We start from the raw sequence: 19,606 nt of genomic DNA, 5'->3' as shown, positions 1-19,606 counted from the left end.
AGGTGAGGGCAGCCCCAAGGAAGAGCAGACACTCATCAGTTTGCTTCTGGCATTTTTACTCAGTTCCAGGATTTATTTACAAGCAGCTGGCAAACTTCACTCCCACCCTGAGGTCTTGGCAGTGTCACAAGGTCAGGCTCTGGGAAATGTCATTTTTAACCTGCAGAACTCACCCTTAAACCCAGCAGTAAGATGGGGTTTAGCAGTGGTTTGGGGCTGAGCTGGGCTTGGGCTGTCCCAAAGGAAAAGATCCTGCACCAAAGAGTCTGGGATCTTCCCTTCAGACACAACTGGGGTTTTTTCCAAGTGATTTGAAAGCCAAAAGTACCTAAAAGTGAGTCCTGGGCTGAGCCCAGCTGCCTGGAGCTCTGGGCACTCCTCAGGCCAGGTCTCAGAGCAGGTCACAGGCTGGTCCCTGGTGGGAGGAGATGGTCAAGAGAGGATGGACACGGTGAGGAAGGTGATGAGCAGGGCAGGCAGGAGGTGGAACACCATGGCCACGGTGCCCAGAGGGGCTGAGGACATTGCTGGAGGACAAAGAGGACATCAGAGCAGAGACATCAGTGACTGAACTGTGGAAAATGGATTTCTAGAGATAAGATTTGTTTGAGATGAGAAATGCTGACTTAGAAATGCCATGGAATGAGACAGACATTTTTGAGAGAGAGAAGTAGAACTAGAAACAAGTTTCAAAGGATGGCCTTGCAAATAAGACTGGATACTTTGGAGAAATGGAACTGTGAAAGATGCATTGTGGTAGGACCCACTGAGGGGTAATTTTAGATTATTAACTTTAAGGCATTTACAGCATGGTGTAGAAAAAGCTGATAGGCCAAGAAATGCTTATAATAGGATTAAGTTGTATATATTAAGTATAATAGTTGGCTTCTGATTGTGATGGTGTGAATTTTAACATCTGTATGGTGTCACCCTTCACATGAGACTGAAAATGGAATAAAAGCTTTTAAAACACCTCTGAGTTATCCCATCTCTGAGTCAGAAAAGGGCTTAATCTGACAACTGAACACTCCTCCATGGGGAAAGCATCCCTCCATGCCCCTCCAGGGATTCTCTTCACCTGTCTAAGCACAGCAAACACCAAGCTGAGTTTGGGGTTGAAACTGGAGGATCCTCAAGTTTCCTTCAACCCCAAGCACCCTGATTCTGCCTCTAAGCCCAAACCCAGCACCCCCAAGGAGGAAGGCCTGGAGTGCTCCTCACTCAGCTGGGATGCTCAGTAGGGATGCTCCCAGTGGGATCCCAGGATTTGCCCTGCAGGGCTTCAGCCTCCTCAGCAGAGCTGCCCCCCTTGCAATCCTTGCTGCAACCCTGTCCTGGACTGCCAAGTAAATTGTATTCTATTTGCCATCTGCATGGCAGCTGAATTCTGCTCTGTGGGCAGTTTTCCTGATCTCTTCCACACCCAACCCTCCCTCCAGGGGGACATCTGCTGATAACAGGCTATTAGATGTCCCTGCATGGCTGATAAGAACTACAGCATCCCACTGGGAGATGTGAGCCCAGAGGGGAGAGCCAAGCACTCCTACCCAGATATAATCTGAGATTCTGGAACACCAGCACGGCTTCTGCACTGGATTGCCCAGAGGAACAGCAGCTGCCTCTTGCCCTGGATCTGCAGAGGAAGAGACTGCACCTTTCTCCAGGATCCCTGCTCCAGCAGAGCCACCCCTGGCACTGCAGGAGGGCTGAGCCACAATTCCAATGGTTCTGCTGCCAACACCCACAGAGTGTCAGGCTGGGTTCTGACTCTGGCAGTGTTGGTTTACTTTACTGAATTGTTGATTTTATCTTTTTACTTTCTTCCCTATTAAAGAACCGTTATTTCCTACTCCCACATCTTTGCCTGAGAGCCCCTTAATTTCAAATTTATAGCAATTCAGAGGGGGGATTTACATTTTCCATTCCAGGGGAGGCTCCTGCCTTCCTTAGCACACACCTGTCTTTGCTAAACAGGACAAACCCCGAGAGAACCGCGAAACCCCAAGCACCAGGGCCCCAGACCTACCTGGGAATTTGGGGGTGACGAGGTTGATGTATCCCTCCTGCACGCCCCCCGTGAGGCCGACGTGGAGTTTGTCGAGCTCCGGCTGCTTCTGCAGCGCCAGCCAGTCCCGCACGGGGGCCCTGCTCTGCCACTGCGCCAGCTCAGGGAGATGCACCCCCAGCAGCCCCTGCACCTCCCCGGGCGTCAGGAGCTGCCAAAAACAAACAAACAATCACACAGCTGGAGTTAGGAGTGTGCTGATGGACCTCGTGTCAGAGATGGAAATGAGATTTTAAAAAATTTAATTAATAGAAAAGAGATAAAATTATTTAATATGTAATATTTATAATATATATTATATATGAATAATAGATAAACAATATATAAATAATAAAAATAGTAATGATTATATTTATTCTATATTAATATATCTATAGTAATATTATCGTATTATTACAAATAATTAATATTAATTATAAGCTAATAATTTGATATTTAATCATATATTGATTATATAATTTATTAAATAATATTATTATAGTAATATATAATTATTCATTACATATAAATAATGATAAACAATATATAAATAGATATAGTAAATTTAATATATATTATATATTAAATAATTCTGTATTATTTAATGTATAAGTAAAAAATATGTAATATTGAATATTTAATAATTAGAAAATATTTTAAAATAAAAATATCTATGGAATTTGGATTTGATGATTTCCACCAATGGACAGCACAACCAAACCCAAGCAGAGAACACAACAAAATGCAGGGAATTCAAGAATTGCAAGGCCCAGCTCACCATCAGGGAGTCTCTCCTCAAGGTCACAAAGGTGCTCACGTTCATGTTCACGTCGTCCTTGCTGAGAACCTTCAGATCTGCAGCAGGAGCCCCCCCTGCAGCAAAGCAAGGAGAACATCAAAGGATGGCAGAGCCCAAAGCAGCACTGCTGGGTCTCTGCACAAAATGAGGATTTCTCCAAACCCATTGGGCTGGAGCTGATAACGCACTGAGGTCCAGCTGCAAAACACGGGGATGCTCCTCCTTTTTTTATTGGGAGTTATTTTGTTGGGCATTAAAAATCTGTGGTGATGCCAGACAGGGGAAAGAAGGGTGGGGAGAATTTGGAAAAATTCTTGGCTTAACAGGGAAAAAAAAAAAAATGTGACATGGAAAAGGGCCTGGAGATAAATCCTGAGTTTGATTTTCCCTGTGATGGTCAGGAAACAGATTTGGGCAACTTAAAACAGGCACAGAATATTTTGTGCTATCTACAAGCTGGAAAGACAAACTTTTAACAACTTGACTTTAAAAATCCCCAAATCTTTGATGGATTTTGATACCCATTTCATTTGTGGCTAAGAGTTCTCCTTCTCCACGACATCCTGGATTTTTACATACCCAGGTAAGGTAAAATCAGCTCATAGTAAGCAGGTAAATGGTGCTGATCAGAGAAAGCTTCTTTGGCTTTCTGGTACAAGATGTTCTTCGTCTCCTGGGAACAGGCTGAAGGATTCAGAGATGCCAGTCTGCAAAAAAGATTTAGGGTGAAAAAAGCTTTTATTATCTTCAACCTGTTCAATTTTTGCATATTCTGAGTGTTTTTCTGGGAGTCTCTGCACAGCACAGGTGATCCCTAATTCCCAGCTCTATGGAGAGAAGCTGAGAGGAAAAACAATGGCCCAGTTTCCTGCTGAGAATTTGTCCTTCAGGTGATAATGGCTCTGATGGTGCCCAATAAATCTGTCTGTTTGCCAAGTGGTAATTAATTAATTTCATTTAATTTCATTCAGTCTTTCAGAGGAGTTCAAACTGGAAATGCTTAAAAACCACAAGGATGTGGCACCTGATGGTTTAGCGGTGACCACGGTGCTGGGTGATCATCTGAGAGGCTTTTTCCGAACTTAAGGACTCCGTAATTCTATGAAATTCAATTTAATTAGCACTTCTGCAGATGAAAGCAAGCACAGAGTCAGATTTGCAGCCTGCTGGGCTGAAATAAAGGAGGGTTGGATTGGAAATCTGAGCCCTGCCTGGCAGGTTCTAAGGTGCTTCCTAAATTCCCTTTCCCTGAGAGCAGAAAGAAGGAAAAGGATGTGTGGCACTCAATTTTTTTGGAAAAATCCCTTCGCCCAGGATTTTTCTCCTGGGAAGCTGAGAAGCCTCAGAGAAAAAGGAAAACAATCATTATCTGATTTGCTTCTCCCGTGTTTTGCTCTTTTGGAGTGTGTTTGGAGATTGTTCGGTTGGTTTCATGTGAATTGTTTTGACTCAATGGCTAATCAAGGTCAAGCTGTACTGGGGCTCTGGAGAGAGTCACGAGTTTTCATTATTATCTTTTTAGCCTTCTGTCTGTATCCTTTCTGTATCCTTTAGTATAGTTTAGTATTCTTTAATACATTATTGCATCATAAAATAATAAATTAGCCCTCTGAGAACATGGACTCAGATTCATCATTCCATTCCACCACAAACACAATAAGGATGGGAAAGGGCTTTTGGAAGAAGCCAAGGACACCCCAGCTTGGGACTCACCTGAGGCTGGCGGGGTCAATGGCCTTCAGCTGGGTGGCATTCAGCAGGCACACGTACTTGGTGCCAATGGCATCCAGGGCTGTGGCATTCAGGGCATGGCCCAGCTCCATGTAGCGTTTGATTGCTGCTGAGGCCTGGAAACACAATTAATTAGATTCATTTCATGGCATCAGGAGGTGTGGTTTCGTCCCTGAAAGAAACTCAGTATTTTAGAATTACAAAAGTAAAATGGAACTGTTTGTGTTGCTATGAGTTTTGCGTTAGAGATAGAAATATTTGGGTTTTATCTAGAATAGTTATTTTTTTTATTGTACACAATTTTCATATTCTTTTATTATTTTTAATTTTATTTATTTTTATTAATTTTTTAAAAAAATTTTTATAGTATACCATTTTTTATATGGTATTAGAAGGCATTGTGTTTGAATTCAATTGGTTTGTAATCTAGTGAAACTTAGTTCATTGGTTGGTAAGGGTTATTGCTTATTAAACAATATATGCTGTATATTTATATATATGTAATATATTTATATATGTTATAGGTCTATTAAACATTTTATAGATAGGTTTATATATTTATTTAATCGATTGGTAATCTAGTGAAATCTAGTAATCTAGTTCATTGGTTGGTAAGAGTTATTGCTTATTAAACAATATATCTCATATATTTATATATGAGTAATATATTTATATATGTTATAGGTTTATTAAACATTTATAGATAGGTTAATATATTTTTAAATGGAATTTTATGGGATAGATTCCTTGTTTTTTACAGGTGTGAACATTTTTTACAAGAATAGATTATTGTGCTAACTGATTTTTATTCTTATGATTTTTTATTTAATGGGAACTAAATAGGTTAGCTTAGAACAGAAAGGCCTGATTTTACAGGGCCTTTCTTTTATAAAGTTTATTGGGCCACGCAAAATTGTGGCACCAGAGATGCTTCAACCACCTCAGAACCCAAAGCAGCCCCAAAGCCAGGAGAGCAAGGCCAAGCCCCTACCAGGGAATCCGGGGGCTCAATTTTCAGGAATGCAGCCAGTGTGTATGCTGAGCTCATCTTCCAGGTGGAGATATCCTCTGGGCTGAGCAGGGGGAGCAGAGGGCCCATCCCAGAGAGCACTTTTTCGGGATAACCATCGGGATACCTCTGTGGAGACACCACGGGGATGGGCTCAGAGTGGGGCTCAGGGAGCTGGGCTCAGCCTGGGGAAAGCTGGAATCACTTTAGTGCTGTTTTCATCTCTCTGATTGGGATTGGAGGGAGAATGGAGCCACGTTCCTCTCCGAGGTGCCCTTGAAAGGCTCAGAGCCAACAGGCCAGGAAAACTCTCATTAGATATAGAAATGAGCGATAAGAAATAAATATTTTCCCAGTAAAGGTGGCAAACCCTGGGAGAGGAGCTGAGAGACAGTGGAGTCATATCCTTGGAGATCCCAAATTCCTTAGGACAAAGCCCTGAGAGATCCCACCAGTGGAAATTTGAGTCGCACCCTTGGGGATCCTAAATTCACCAGGACAAGGCCCTGAATAACCCCATCAGTGGAAATTTGAGTCACATGCTTGGAGATCCCAAATTCCTCAGGACAAAGCCCTGAGTAGTCCCATCAGTGGAAATTTGAGTCGCACCCTTGGAGATCCTAAATTCCCCAGGACAAGGCCCTGAACAATCCCATCAGTGGAAATTGGACATTTTTGGGCTGGAATTACCTCGTGCAGGTATTCCTTCAGCACAGCCAGCTGGGGGTTGCTGAAGGGGTAGTTGAGGACCTTGGAGAGGTCATTTTCCAGGTAGAGGTGATTTTCCAGGGAGATGTTCTGGAGGCAGGCACGCAGGAGTTCCTCAGGTATGTAGAAGGCAGGCATCAGCTCATCATCCAGCATTTTCTTTGTTATCTCCAGCTCAGCTGGGCAACCTGCTGAAGCCATGGCAAACACAGGGTTAAATTAAATCCTTTGGCTCCAAGCTTTGGATCCCAGAATCATTTTGGTTGGAGAAACCTCCAAGGTTGATTCTGTGCCCGATCCCCACTTTGTCACCAGTACTGAGCTCCTTGGACACCTCCAGGGATGGGGACTCCAAACCTCCCTGGGAGCCTCTCCCAAGGCCTGAGGAGCTCCAGGGTGAGCCCTGGGCCCAGAGGGAAGGGTCAGGGTGAGCCCTGGGCCCAAAAGGAATGGCCGGGGTGAGCCCTGGGCCCAAAGGGAAGGGTCAGGGTGAGCCCTGGGCCCAGAGGGAAGGGTCAGGGTGAGCCCTGGGCCCAAAGGGAAGGGTCAGGGTGAACCCTGGGCCCAGAGGGAAGGGTCAGGGTGAGCCCTGGGCCCAGAGGGAAGGGTCAGGGTGAGCCCTGGGCCCATGGGGAATGCTCTGGCTCAGGGCAGCCCCCGTACCCTCCTCTGCTCGCTTGTGCCGGCGGGGCAGGAGCTCCCCGATGACGGTGGCCAGCTCCTCCCTGGACAGGTGGGAATCCCAGGCAAAGTTCCTCAGCCAGGTGGTCACAGCTTTCTGCAAGGAAAAGGGATCATCAGGGGGATTTGGGAATGCTGGATGTGCCTCCAGCACAGCCCCTGCTCCTCACACACCAGGCTCTGAGCCTGGAGCGCCAAAAGCAATTCCTTAAATGTTTGAACTCTCCTTTTGCCCCAACCCATCAGTGACTGAAGCTCCTCACAAAGCACTGGGAGTTATTCCTGCTCTCCCCAAGTGACAGAAAAGGGCTGGCAGTGACCTGGATTTGCAGGTCCAGCCTGTCAGCTCTGATGCCTTCAGTCTGAGCTTTCCTATCTCCCAGATTCTGCACTGCATTGGTCCATGACTCTGAACTCCATACAAAGTGTCAGCAGTTCTCCTCACAGCTCAGTCACACAGAACAATCCTTTTCCTTTTCCAGCCCCAGAACCAAGGACACCACTGCAGCTCCAGGCCCCAAAAGTGCAAACAACAGGGAATGGAGGAGAGCAGCCTGGGAGGGTGGGACTGCATCACCTGAGCTGGAATTGGACAATGAACCCAATATGGAAATGGACCAAAACTTAGCAAAGTGTGACAACTCCTGACCCATCTTGGGTGTAGCCATGGCTGGGCTCTTGCACTGCCCAAGGTGAATCCTTTGAAGCCTTTTAATAAATCCCTGCTTTATTCCTAAACTCTGCCCAGCCTCTGCTCCAGCCCCCAGCTCCACAAACCCTCCCTTCCCACACCCCATCCCTCCAGCCCCAGGTGCTTTAAAGGAAGAACTGGAACCAGGCTGGCTCTGCAGACCCCAGCCCCATTGCCAGCAGTGCTCCCCAGGCTCCCCAGGCCATGGGCAGAGCCCACCTTGGGGATCTGCTGCAGGATGCTGGGGCCCAGCACAGGAATCAGCCCACTCAGCTCGCTCAGGGTGAAGGCTGACCACGCTGAAGGAGGCCTGCAAACAGATAATATATTGCAAATAAGTAAAACCTTATAAAACAAAGGCCTTATAAACATAATTTAAACCTTACTACTCTAACTAATCTATTGCATTCCCATAGGAAAATAATTATAAAAATAAAAATCAATTTACATAACAATCTCTTCTGGTAAGAAAAGAGTTTGCATTTATAAAAATAAGAAGTGTATCCCATAAAAATCCATAAAGAGAAAATATAAAGTATCTAGAATGAGAAAAGTTTAATAAACATATACACTAACCATTACCAACCAATCAACTGAGTTTCAATGATTTACTAACCTGTTAAATTCAAACACAGTACCTTCTAATAGCATATAAAATGAGCTATATACAATAAAAATTCAGCTATTCTACACAAAATCAAGTGTCTCATCTGTCTCATTTCTATCTCTTATGCAAGCTACAATGAAAATGAGCAGGTATCAGCTCTCAAGGAAGAACAAAACTGAAAAAACCACCTTTAAATCCCCCAGGATTACATCCTTGAAACATGTGACGTTAAGAAAACATAAGGTTTAAACCCTAAAACACCTCAGCCACTTCCTGTTGCACAAAATGTTATTGCAGCAGAGCAGAAGTTGTCAGGGACATAAATCAGGGCAGCTGGGTGGGAAAATGGCCTTGAACAAACACATTCTTTTCTTAAGGCTCTTTCTGGAACCCAAAGAATTTCTGTTGCTTGCTATGGCCCAATTCAGTGCCAAGATCGTGGGGCAACTCACCAGGAAGGAAAATATTTTGCTTCCCTGTGTGTTAGAATGGGGATTTATCAAACATCTCTCACTGGACAGGCAGAATGTCTCCTGGAAATCTGTGCCTGACAAACAGCCTGACCTCACCTGTGACCACCAGGCCAGGCAGAGAAGTTTGAGTAATGAAAAATCAATTTTGCAGACTGGAGGAAAAGCTTTTATAACGAGCAAGAGAGACACAGAAGTGATCACATTTTTCAGGAGAATTTCACCCAGGCCTTTCAGCTGAAATAATTTCAACCAAACAACATAAAAGACCCAGTGCAAAGCTCAGAATGAAGAAGTTTTTTTGGTTTTTGATCAAGCTGCTTGGCTGGACTTCAGGCCTTAATAGGACCATGGGCTTGATTAAGGGAAGAGTCCAGGAGGAAAACCCATACCCAAAGGTGGTGTTGCCACTGCTGAGGACGTCCCTGATGGCCTCTTCTTGCTCAGGCAGGAAAGATCCACAATGGCTCAAATCCTTCAGCAAAGTGCCCCCAGAACCCCTGATGTAGTCCCCATCCAGCTCACACACCAGCCAGCCCAGGACCTCAGTGTTTGTCTTATTTATTTGTGTGCCAGGAATTCCCTGGAATAAAGGCAGAGGCATTAACTGGGGTGGAGCGTCCCTGAACTCCAGTTCCTGCAGGGCCCCAATTCCTGCAGGACCCCAATTTCTGCAGGACCCCAATAAGGCCTGCAGGATCCCAATCAAGCCCTGTAGGATCCCAATTCCTGCAGGACCCCCAATTCCAGCAGGATCCTCATCCCTCCAGGATCCCCATCAAGCCCTGCAGGATCCTCATCCCTGCAGGATTCCCCATTAATTCCTGCAGGACCCCAATTCCAGCAGGATCCCAGTCCCTGCAGGACCCCCATCCTTGCAGGATCCCAATCAAGCCCTGCAGGATCCCAATTCCTGCAGGACCCCAATAAGCCCTGCAGGACCCACATCCCTCTCCCCATACCAGACACTCCAGAGCCTCCAGGAGCAGCTGCTGCCTCTGAGGGGCCTCTCTGGGCAGAACATCCTCGTTTGCCTTCCCAACGTTGATGAAGAACTGGCTGCAGTTCCCTGCATAGTCTGAGGGGCTGGAAAGACAAACTCCATGAATTTTAGGGAATGAGGTGAAGCTCGAGGCAGCCCGTGTCTGATAAAACATCTTCCACACCTGCACACTGAACTCCAGGAGCTGTTCCTCCTCAGGTTTCTTCTATGACATTAAATCCTTTAAAAATTCCTTAAGTTTAAAAAATGGTTCTTAAAAAATCAATTTTCACCTGAAGGAATCTATTGTTCCAACTGTTCTAATTGTTAGATTCAAATTCAAACTAATTCATTGTTAGATTCAAATTCAAACTAATCTATTGCTAAAACTGTTCAAGGTTTGGGTACAGAACCACAGCAGGGAGGTACTGGAACAGGGGAATTCACTTTATTCCATTTTCTCTGGTGTTGTAAGGTAAAAGCACATTCAGAGACCTGGGAATGCTAAAATTGGCCTTGGCCACTGCCTGGGATGGGGCAGCCTCAGCCTCTCTGGGACACCTCACAAGGAAGGATTTATTCCAATATCTCATACAAATCTACCCTCCTCCAGCTTTCTGCAATCCCATTTTTTATTCCCCAGAAAGAGGCCTAAACAACTCTGAAATAGGAATCAAATTAGTCAGCCTGGTTATAAACTAATTTTTATTTTTCCCATGTTGCTCTAAGGCAAGATGATGGAAACCACAGCACAGGTACCTTAAAAACAGCAGCAGGTCTTGGGGATAATTGTCCCAATCCTGGGGAATCCCATGCAGAGTCACCATCCTCAGCAGGCAGCTCAGCTGCAAGGACACCAGAGATTGCATCAAGGAGAGAAACCACCACAAAACACAAGGAAAAGATAAAATAATGGGAAGATTTTATGGGAAAGGAAAGGAAAGGAAAGGAAAGGAAAGGAAAGGAAAGGAAAGGAAAGGAAAGGAAAGGAAAGGAAAGGAAAGGAAAGGAAAGGAAAGGAAAGGAAAGGAAAGGAAAGGAAAGGAAAGGAAAGGAAAGGAAAGGAAAGGAAAGGAAAGGAAAGGAAAGGAAAGGAAAGGAAAGGAAAGGAAAGGAAAGGAAAGGAAAGGAAAGGAAAGGAAAGGAAAGGAAAGGAAAGGAAAGGAAAGGAAAGGAAAGGAAAGGGAAAGGAAAGGAAAGGAAAGGAAAGGAAAGGAAAGGAAAGGAAAGGAAAGGAAAGGAAAGGAAAGGAAAGGAAAGGAAAGGAAAGGAAAGGAAAGGAAAGGAAAGGAAAGGAAAGGAAAGGAAAGGAAAGGAAAGGAAAAATTATGGAAATCAAAGGGTTTGGACTTCTCTTCAGGGAAACTCAGAGCTGTGGGAGGGACACCCAGGACATTTGTTCACAGGAAGGGACCCACAGGGACCACCCTGACACCCCAACAACCCCCCCTGTCCCTGGGTCACCCTCTGGGGGGAGAACCTGTCCCTAAAACCCATCCTAACCCCCCTGACACATCCCTGCTGCAGCCCCTGAGGCCCAGGGGCTGCTCTGGCTGAACAATTTCCTTCAGTACCCGCAGGACAACCCCAAACCCTTGGGAATGTGGGCATTACCTGGTCCTGGCCCAGCCTGACCTTCTTCTTCCTCATGACTCTGGCCAGCTCCTGGAACCTTCCTGCCCCCACAGCGCTGGCAGCTGCACAGGTGAAGCCCTGGAGCACAGACTGGGAGAGCCTGGGAGTTCCCAGCAGGAAAATCAGGAGGGAAAAGCCTTCAGGAAGGTGCATTCAGAGCAGGACTCTGCTCACCCCACTGGGTTTCCCAGATATGAAGCTCTGTTTTCAGAATACAGAACTCAAATACATCAAAAAACACAGCAGCCCCTCTAAATGAATCCCTGGAATTGCCCTCTGGAAGGTTTGGAAATGCATTCCCTGCTTGGAAATGCATTCCCTGCCTGGAAATGCCTTCCAGAGGCAATCTGGAGCAAGATCCCAGGTGCAGCCTGAGCCAGCAGCATCACTTTAGAAGGAAAATGTGGTCCCTGGGTGTATCTGGCAGCTGAGCCCTGCTGAATCTCCATGTTCCACATCCGTGTTTGGGTTCCCATTCCATTTCCCATCTGCTTCCATGGGTTCCAGGGGGTGGATGTGGATGCACCATGGAAAGGTGGGAATTGCCAGGAAAACAAGCAGAAAGGGGAAGGAGAGGAGGGAAATCTTTACCTGCTGAAGTCAGGCTCTGCCTTCACCACATCACTGAAGAACATGGCAGCCTGGGGAGCATGGGCAGAGAGGTCAGAGGTTTTCCAGGGAAAAGGGCTCAGTTTCCAGGGGGATTTGTGGAATTCATGGCCCCACAGAGGGCAGGGCTGCCAGGGAGGGGAAGGAGGAACCTTTTACCTGCTCTCTGGTCCATGGTTTGTTGTTGAGATCCTGCAGGTTTGGCATCTCTTCCCCAAAAACCAGCAGGGATTTTGGGATGGAGGTGGCCAGAGCACTGGGAATGAGTTTAACCAGCTCAGAGGGGTGGCCAACCCTGGAGGAAACCTTGGAAAAAGCCAAGAGAACAAACCATGGCAAACCTCACCCAGCTTTAGCCCAAATCATGGCAGGAGCAGAAGCAGAGAATTGTTTGGGTTGGAAAAGACCTCCAGGATCGAGTGCAACCTTGAATTATTCTATGGTTACAATATATAATATATATTTTAATATATATTATATATTAAATATATGTATAATAAAGTAGTTTTATATTTTATATATTTTTATAAAATATTTTCTGTTTTATGTATTTTTATAAAATATCTATTATGAAATATATAGAATATGTTTTATTAAAATATAAATATTAAAATGTATATTTTATAATATAAAATATATTTATATATAAATATATATAAATAAGAATAAATATATTTAATAATATAAATAAATAAGAATAGTATGAAATAAGAAAAATAAATATAATATAAAATAATATAAAATTATATAAATTAATTTTTTATCAATAATAAAAATTAATATAAAATAATATAAAAATAATATAAATTAATTTTATTATTATAAATAATAATAAAATGATATAAAATAAATAAGAATATAAATATATTTATATTCTTTCCCTGGGAACATCCACTGGGAAGCAGTTTCTGGGAGCACCCCATAAAACAAATCCCTCCTGGCCTTGTCCCCAAGAGGCTGAGCAGGCCAAGGATAGTGACACAGAGGCCGTGGCAGGGTTTGAGGCCAAGGACAGTGACACAGAGGCAGTGGCAGGGTTTGAGAGGCCAAGGACAGTGACACAGAGGCCGTGGCAGGGTTTGAGTGGCCAAGGACAGTGACACAGAGGCCGTGGCAGGGTTTGAGAGGCCAAGGACAGTGACACAGAGGCAGTGGCAGGGTTTGAGTGGCCAAGGACAGTGACACAGAGGCCATGGCAGGGTTTGAGTGGCCAAGGACAGTGACACAGAGGCCGTGGCAGGGTTTGAGAGGCCAAGGACAGTGACACAGAGGCAGTGGCAGGGTTTGAGAGGCCAAGGACAGTGACACAGAGGCAGTGGCAGGGTTTGAGTGGCCAAGGACAGTGACACAGAGGCAGTGGCAGGGTTTGAGTGGCCTGTCCTGCTGCCACCCTGCCTGGCTGTGACCAATGGCCCAGGGGATGCTGGCAGGTGCAGCTGTGGCACACCTGGCCCCAGGTAAGCAGTGCCCCCACCCCTGCTCCAGGGTGAGACAAAACAAGGTCACCTTTTCCACCAGGATCCTTCTGAGAGCATAGGGCAGAGTGTCCACGTGCTGGGCAAAGGCTGGCAGCTGGATGGCCTCCAGGACAACCTCTGGGGACAAACTCCAGAGTGTGCTGCTATTGAGGCCACCCACCAAAGTGCCCAGCTCTGCCAGGCTCTGTCCATCCAGGATCTGCAAGGGAATCCCAGAAAAAAAATCAGCTTGGAAGAGACCTTTGAGATCCTCGAGTCCCAGCTGTGCCCAACCCCACCAATCCCCAGCCCAGAGCTCTGAGGGCTCATCCCTTCAGTTTGAGCTTTTATATTTTCCAGATTCTGTATTGGTTTCTAACTCTGAACTTCATATAAAGTGTCACCAGTTCTCCTCACAGCTCAGCCACACAAAACAATCCTTTTTTTTTTTGTCAGATCAGGCCCTTTTCTGACTCAGAGATGGGGTAACTCAGAGGTGTTTTAAAAACTTTTATTCCATTTTCAGTCTCACGTGAAGGGTGAGACCATACAGATGTTATAATTCACACCATCACAATCAGAATTTAACTATTTCTTATTTATGTTACAAGCATTTCTTGGCCTATCAGCTTGTCCTACACTATGCTGTAAATGCCTTAAAGTTGATAATCTAAAATTACCCCTCAGTGGGTCCTACCACAATGCATCTTTCACAGTTCCATTTCTCCAAAGTATCCAGTCTTATTTGCAAGGCCATCCTTTGAAACTTGTTTCTAGTTCTATTTTTCTCTCCACACTGTCTGTTTCTCTAGAAATTCATATTTCTCTACAAGCGTTTCTCTACAAATTCATTTCCTGCTTTGAGACAGCCCCAGAACCAAGGACACCACTGCAGCTCCAGGCCCCAAAAGTGCAAACAACAGGGAATGGAGGAGAGCAGTCTGGGAGGGTGGGACTGCATCACCTGAGCTGGAACTGGACAATGAACCCAATATGGGAATGGACCAAAACTTAGCAAAGTGTGACAACTCCTGACCCATTGTCCATCTTGGGTGTAGCCACAGCCAGGCCCTTGCACTGCCCAAGGTGAATCCACAGAATTCACAGAATCACTGAGTTGGGGGAGACCTTAAAGATCATTGAGTCCAACCAGTCCCAACTCCTGAACTCACCCCTGGCCCCCAGTGCCCCATCCAGGCCTTGTTAAACACCCCCAGGGATGGGGACTCCAGAACTTTATCACCCTTTCTGTAAAAAACCTCTTCCTAATACCCAACCTAAATTCCCCTTGGTGCAGCTTCAGGCTGTGTCCTGTGGTTCTGTCAGAATCCTTTGAAGCCCTTGTAACAAATCCCAACTTTATTCCTTTAACTCTGTTCCCAAAGCATCAGTGCCACCTCCAGACATCCCTTGGACACCTCCAGGGATGGGCACTCCCAACCTCCCTGGGCACTCCCAGTGCCTGAAACCCTGGCCAGGAGCAGCCTGTGGGTGTGAGGAGCTCTGCAGTACCTGGTAGCCAGATTGGAGCAGTTTGTTGACCACAGCCCTGGCCTGCTCATCCCTCCAGCCCTGCACTCTGCCCAGGGCAGGCAGAGCTGCCTCCAGGTGCTCCTCAGGGATGTTCTCCTGGATTCTGGACACTGAGAGCCCCAGGGCAGCCTGGCCCAGGGCTGCCAGCACGGCTGGGGAGAAATCCTCCAAATTCCTCAGCAGGGAGGATGCCACCTGTGCCAGAGACAGAGCAGAGTCAGAGCAGCAATGCTGCATCCCACAGCCCTAAATCCCTGGGGTTCTGCCTCAGGCTTGCCCGTGGGGGTGTGGAAGAGGTTTTACAGTGACTTCTGTGCGCCAGAGAGAAGTGTGATAAGTTTGTTTACCCCTGAAAGATTTCCTACTGAGGTCGTTGACAGAGAAACCAAGAAAGGAGGAGAAAGAGGAGAAACCAAGAAAGAAAGAAGAAGAAGGAGAGAGAAACCAAGAAACCAAAAATTATTAGAGAAACCAAGAAAGAAAGAAGGAGAAAGGAGAGAAACCAAGAAAGAAAGAAGGAGAAAGAAAAACCAAGAAAGAAAGGATACCAAGAAACAAAAAAGGAGAAAGAAGAGAAACCTGCAACTGTCTGTTCCAATGAGCACTTTGTTTGTCTTTCCTGACCAATGAGTAAACTCATGAGCTTTGTAAGAATGTATAACAAGCATGCTTGCTGGAATAAAAACAGTTTGAAGCCCTCTGGAAATGGAGTGTGTTGCTTTGAGATGTCTCCCTCTCAATGTGGATGGACCATCCCCACCACTGAGCCCCGTGAGGTGATGGGAACCCAGCCAGACACCACAACAAAGACACAAGGTGACCCAGAGGAGGGTGACAAGAGGGCACACAGAGCTGGGCTCACCCCAGCAGGTTTTGTGCAGCTGAGAGGATCCCCAGGTGCTCACCCACGGGTTTTGTGCAGCTGAGAGGATCCCCAGGTGCTCACCCCAGCAGGTTTTGTGCAGCTGAGAGGATCCCCAGGTGCTCACCCACGGGTTTTGGGCTGCTGAGAGGATCCCCAGGTGCTCACCCACGGGTTTTGTGCAGCTGAGAGGATCCCCAGGTGCTCACCCACGGGTTTTGTGCAGCCGAGAGGATCCCCAGGTGCTCACCTGCAGCTCCGGGGAGGCTCCGGGCATCCCCCTGCTCCAGGGGCAGCTCCTCCCCAGCCTCTGGGCCACTCCCAGCACCTCCTCCCTGCTCAGGTTCGCCACTGCCCCGGGGCTCAGGTAACAAAGGAACCTGTCCGGGAGGCTGGGGACAAAAGGAGAGGCTGGGTCAGAGAGGGCTCCAGCAGAGCTTTCCTCTGCTCCAGAGGATGCTCTTCCTCCAGGCACCTTCCCCCATCGTCTCAGCTCTGCTGGTGCCAAGGCTCCAGCTCAGGGAGCTGGAAATCCCTGGAAGCACTGCAGGGAAATCATCTCCCAGGAAAAGAACTGGGGATCTGGCCCCAGAGGGCAAGGGCAGCAAGGCTCCATTTGAAAATGGAACCTTTGAAAAGAAAAAGAATGGAACCTTTGAAAAGAAAAAGAATGGAACCCTTAAAGAGAAAACGGATGGAACCCTTAAAGAGAAAACGGATGGAACCCTTAAAGAGATAATTACAAATCCTTTAAAGAGAAAATTAATCGAACCTTTAAAGAGAAAATGAATCAATAGTGCCACGCTGAGCCATGCCAGGAAATCAGACCCCCTCAGATCCGTACCTGGCCAGGGGAAGGGCAGGAGCAGAGGTCAGGAGCAGGGTGTAGTACAGGGCAGTCTCCCTGAGCAAGGTGAGGTTCCCAACCATCTCCATATTCACCGGGTCCCTGGCAAATTTTTGAAGCTGAAGGTGGAAAAAAAATAAAAAGGGAAAATGACTCAGATGGATCCTTCAATCCTGACAGTGACATGGGACAGTCTGAACCAACCTCAGGGCTTTTCATCTGGGTTTAAAGTTGTGCTGAGGTTTTTTTTTTGTTCGTTTTAAAGTAAACACTGGGACCCTGATCAGGTTTGAGGTTGCTCCTCTCACTGGCTCCAGTTTGCTCCCTGCAGAATTCCCTTTGTGGAACCAACTTCTGTGCAAATCCCTCTCATCACATCATGGGGAAAAAAACTGCAGTGGCTGTTCACCTCAGATTAACCAGAGAAATATTCCTGGCAGGAATTCCAGGGCCAGGTTGGACAGGGATTGGAGCACCCTGGTCTTGTATTTTCTGGGACCCCCGTGGCAGGAAGGAATGATGAATCTGACTCCATGTTCTCAGAAGGCTAATTGATTATTTTAACTTACTATAGTATATTAAATACTAAACTAAACTATACTAAAGAATACAGAAAGGATATAGACAGAAGGTTAAAAAGATAATAATGAAAACTCATGACTGTCTCCAGAGCCTTGACATAGCTTGGCCCTGATTGGTCATTAAGTCATAACAATTCACATGAAACCAATAAAACAATGACCAGTTGGTAAATAATCACCAAACACATTCCAGAGCAGCAAAACACAGGAGAAGCAAATCAGATAATTATTGTTTTCCTTTTTTTCTTTTTTTTTGAGGCTTCTCAGCTTCCCAGGAGAACAATTCTGGGCAAGAGGATTTTTCAGAAAATGTGACAGTGACACCCTGGGACAGTGGATGAGGCTGGAATGGGATGGGTGACCCTCAAATCCTTCCAACCCCACCATCCTGGGGCTCTGATTCTGCTCAGGGCAGGACTGTGACCCCCCCAGGGTCCCCACTTACTGTGGCTTCATCCCCAAAGAGCTGCAGGTCCTCCACGGTGGCGTGCTCCAGAAAGGATCCCAGGAAATTCCGGAACCAGGCAGTGGAATTGGGGCTGTGGCAGCTCTGGCTGGGTCCTGCAGGCAGACAGGAATGCAGGAGCACAGAGCCCGTGCAGCAGAGCCCCTTTCTCTGCAGACAGGAGTGCAGGAGCACAGAGCCCATGGAGCAGAGCCCCTTTCTCTGCAGACAGGAATGCAGGAGCACAGAGCCCATGGAGCAGAGCCCCTTTCTCTGCAGACAGGAGTGCAGGAGCACAGAGCCCATGGAGCAGAGCCCCTTTCTCTGCAGACAGGAGTGCAGGAGCACAGAGCCCGTGGAGCTGCAGCCCACTGGGAACTGGGATTTCTGAGGCTGCAGCCCAGCAGAGCTCCCAGCTCACACCACAAATTCCCATGGGACAGGGCAGAAGGAATCCCAGCCCTGCCAATATTCCATGCCCTGCCTCTTTCTCCTTTTCTCCCAGCTCACACCCAAATCCAGTGCTCACACCACAAATTCCCATGGGACAGGGCAGAAAGAATCCCAGCCCTGCCAATATTCCATGCCCAGCCTCTTTCTCCCTCCCTCCACGTTCACCAGAAGCTTTCTGCAGGAAATTCATGGCAGCTCCTGCCTGGGTTCCCTCCTGAGCACAACCAAACCCCGCACAGGCAGCAAATTTATAAAAAATTTATTAAAATCCTGGGTTAATCAAGCCTCCAGGCAGGGAAATCATTCCCAAATCCATTAATTACTGATGTTCCCAGCCTGTTTTCATTGGAGATTCCCAAACCCCCTGTGAAGCCTCAGCCCTGGGAGAGAGCCCAGGGAAATCAGGGGAATCCTTTACCATGCTGGGTGAGGAAATGCTTGATCCCAGAGTAGAGATTCCTCTGCTCCTGCACAGAAAGCTGGGAATAGATTCCATCCAGGGCAGCCACTCTGCAAAAGGAGGGGAAAACACCTCAAACCTTGCTGAGGCCAGGGCTGGGCTCTCACAAAAACATGGATATTCTCAATCCCATCCTTTTCTGGTGGATTATGCCCTTTTCTGACCCAGAGATGGGGCAACAGAGTTTTAAAAACTTTTATTCCATTTCCAGTCTCATGAGAAGGGTGAGACAATACAGATGTTGTAATTCACACCATCACAATCAGAAGCCAGTGCATTGTAATTTCCTAACTGTAAAAAAGCCAGTGTATTGTAATCTCCTAATTGTAAAAAAAACAGTGTATTGTAATTTCCCAATTCCAAAAAAGCCAGCGGATTCTAATATCCCAATTCCAAAAAAGCCAGTGTATTCTAATTTCCCAATTCCAAAAAAGCCAGTGTATTCTAATTTCCCAATTCCAAAAGAGCCAGTGTATTCTAATTTCCCAATTCCAAAAAAGCCAGTGTATTCTAATTTCCCAATTCCAAAAAAAGCCAGTGTATTCTAATTTCCCAATTCCAAAAGAGCCAGTGTATTCTAATTTTCCAATTCCAACACACTATAAGCATTTCTTAGCCTCTCTATAATATTTCTAAATCAACATTTCTTATCTCAAAACAGATCTATAAATACACACTATACAAATATTTAATTAAACTTCAAAGATTTTCTACAAACCCATTTCCCACCCTTCTCCAAAGTGATTTTTCCCCCAGAGGAGCGCCCAGGGCGTGGCCCTGGTGGCCCAGAGGGGACATCCCACACTCACAGCAGCTGGAATTGCTCACAGGACACGTCCTTGGCACGGAGGCAGCCAAAGCCCTGGGGGTGCAGCAGGAAAGGCTGGAGGCCCCCACGGAGCCACTGGAGCAGCACTGGCAGGGTCTCAATGCCAGGCACCTGGAGCATCCTCTCCCACAGCCCATTGAGGAGCACCAGGCTCCACTCCGGGGAAAGGGGCG

General features: G+C 46.5%; 1 protein-coding gene across 1 annotated transcript; it reads right to left on the bottom strand.

Moving 5' to 3' along the window:
- Positions 1-92: 92 nt before the first annotated feature.
- MSLN (mesothelin) lies at positions 93-19,606 on the bottom strand. The gene is made up of 22 exons (XM_077187034.1): positions 19,414-19,606; positions 18,563-18,654; positions 17,692-17,807; positions 16,663-16,784; positions 16,147-16,210; positions 14,936-15,151; positions 13,473-13,643; positions 12,126-12,272; positions 11,949-11,998; positions 11,337-11,457; positions 10,482-10,567; positions 9,703-9,826; positions 9,133-9,323; positions 7,883-7,973; positions 6,955-7,069; positions 6,274-6,479; positions 5,566-5,712; positions 4,557-4,690; positions 3,423-3,550; positions 2,823-2,917; positions 2,027-2,216; positions 93-527 (listed from the first exon to the last, which is right to left on the bottom strand). The coding sequence occupies exons 1-22, from the start codon at positions 19,551-19,553 to the stop codon at positions 433-435; spliced, it is 2,841 nt and encodes a 946-aa protein (XP_077043149.1). The 5' UTR covers positions 19,554-19,606; the 3' UTR covers positions 93-432.

This window comes from Agelaius phoeniceus, chromosome 16 (assembly GCF_051311805.1).
Source record: "Agelaius phoeniceus isolate bAgePho1 chromosome 16, bAgePho1.hap1, whole genome shotgun sequence".
NCBI classification, from domain to species: domain Eukaryota; kingdom Metazoa; phylum Chordata; class Aves; order Passeriformes; family Icteridae; genus Agelaius; species Agelaius phoeniceus.
The sequence above is the reverse complement of the archived record's forward strand: the minus strand, read 5'-3'. Positions and strand labels throughout refer to the sequence as shown.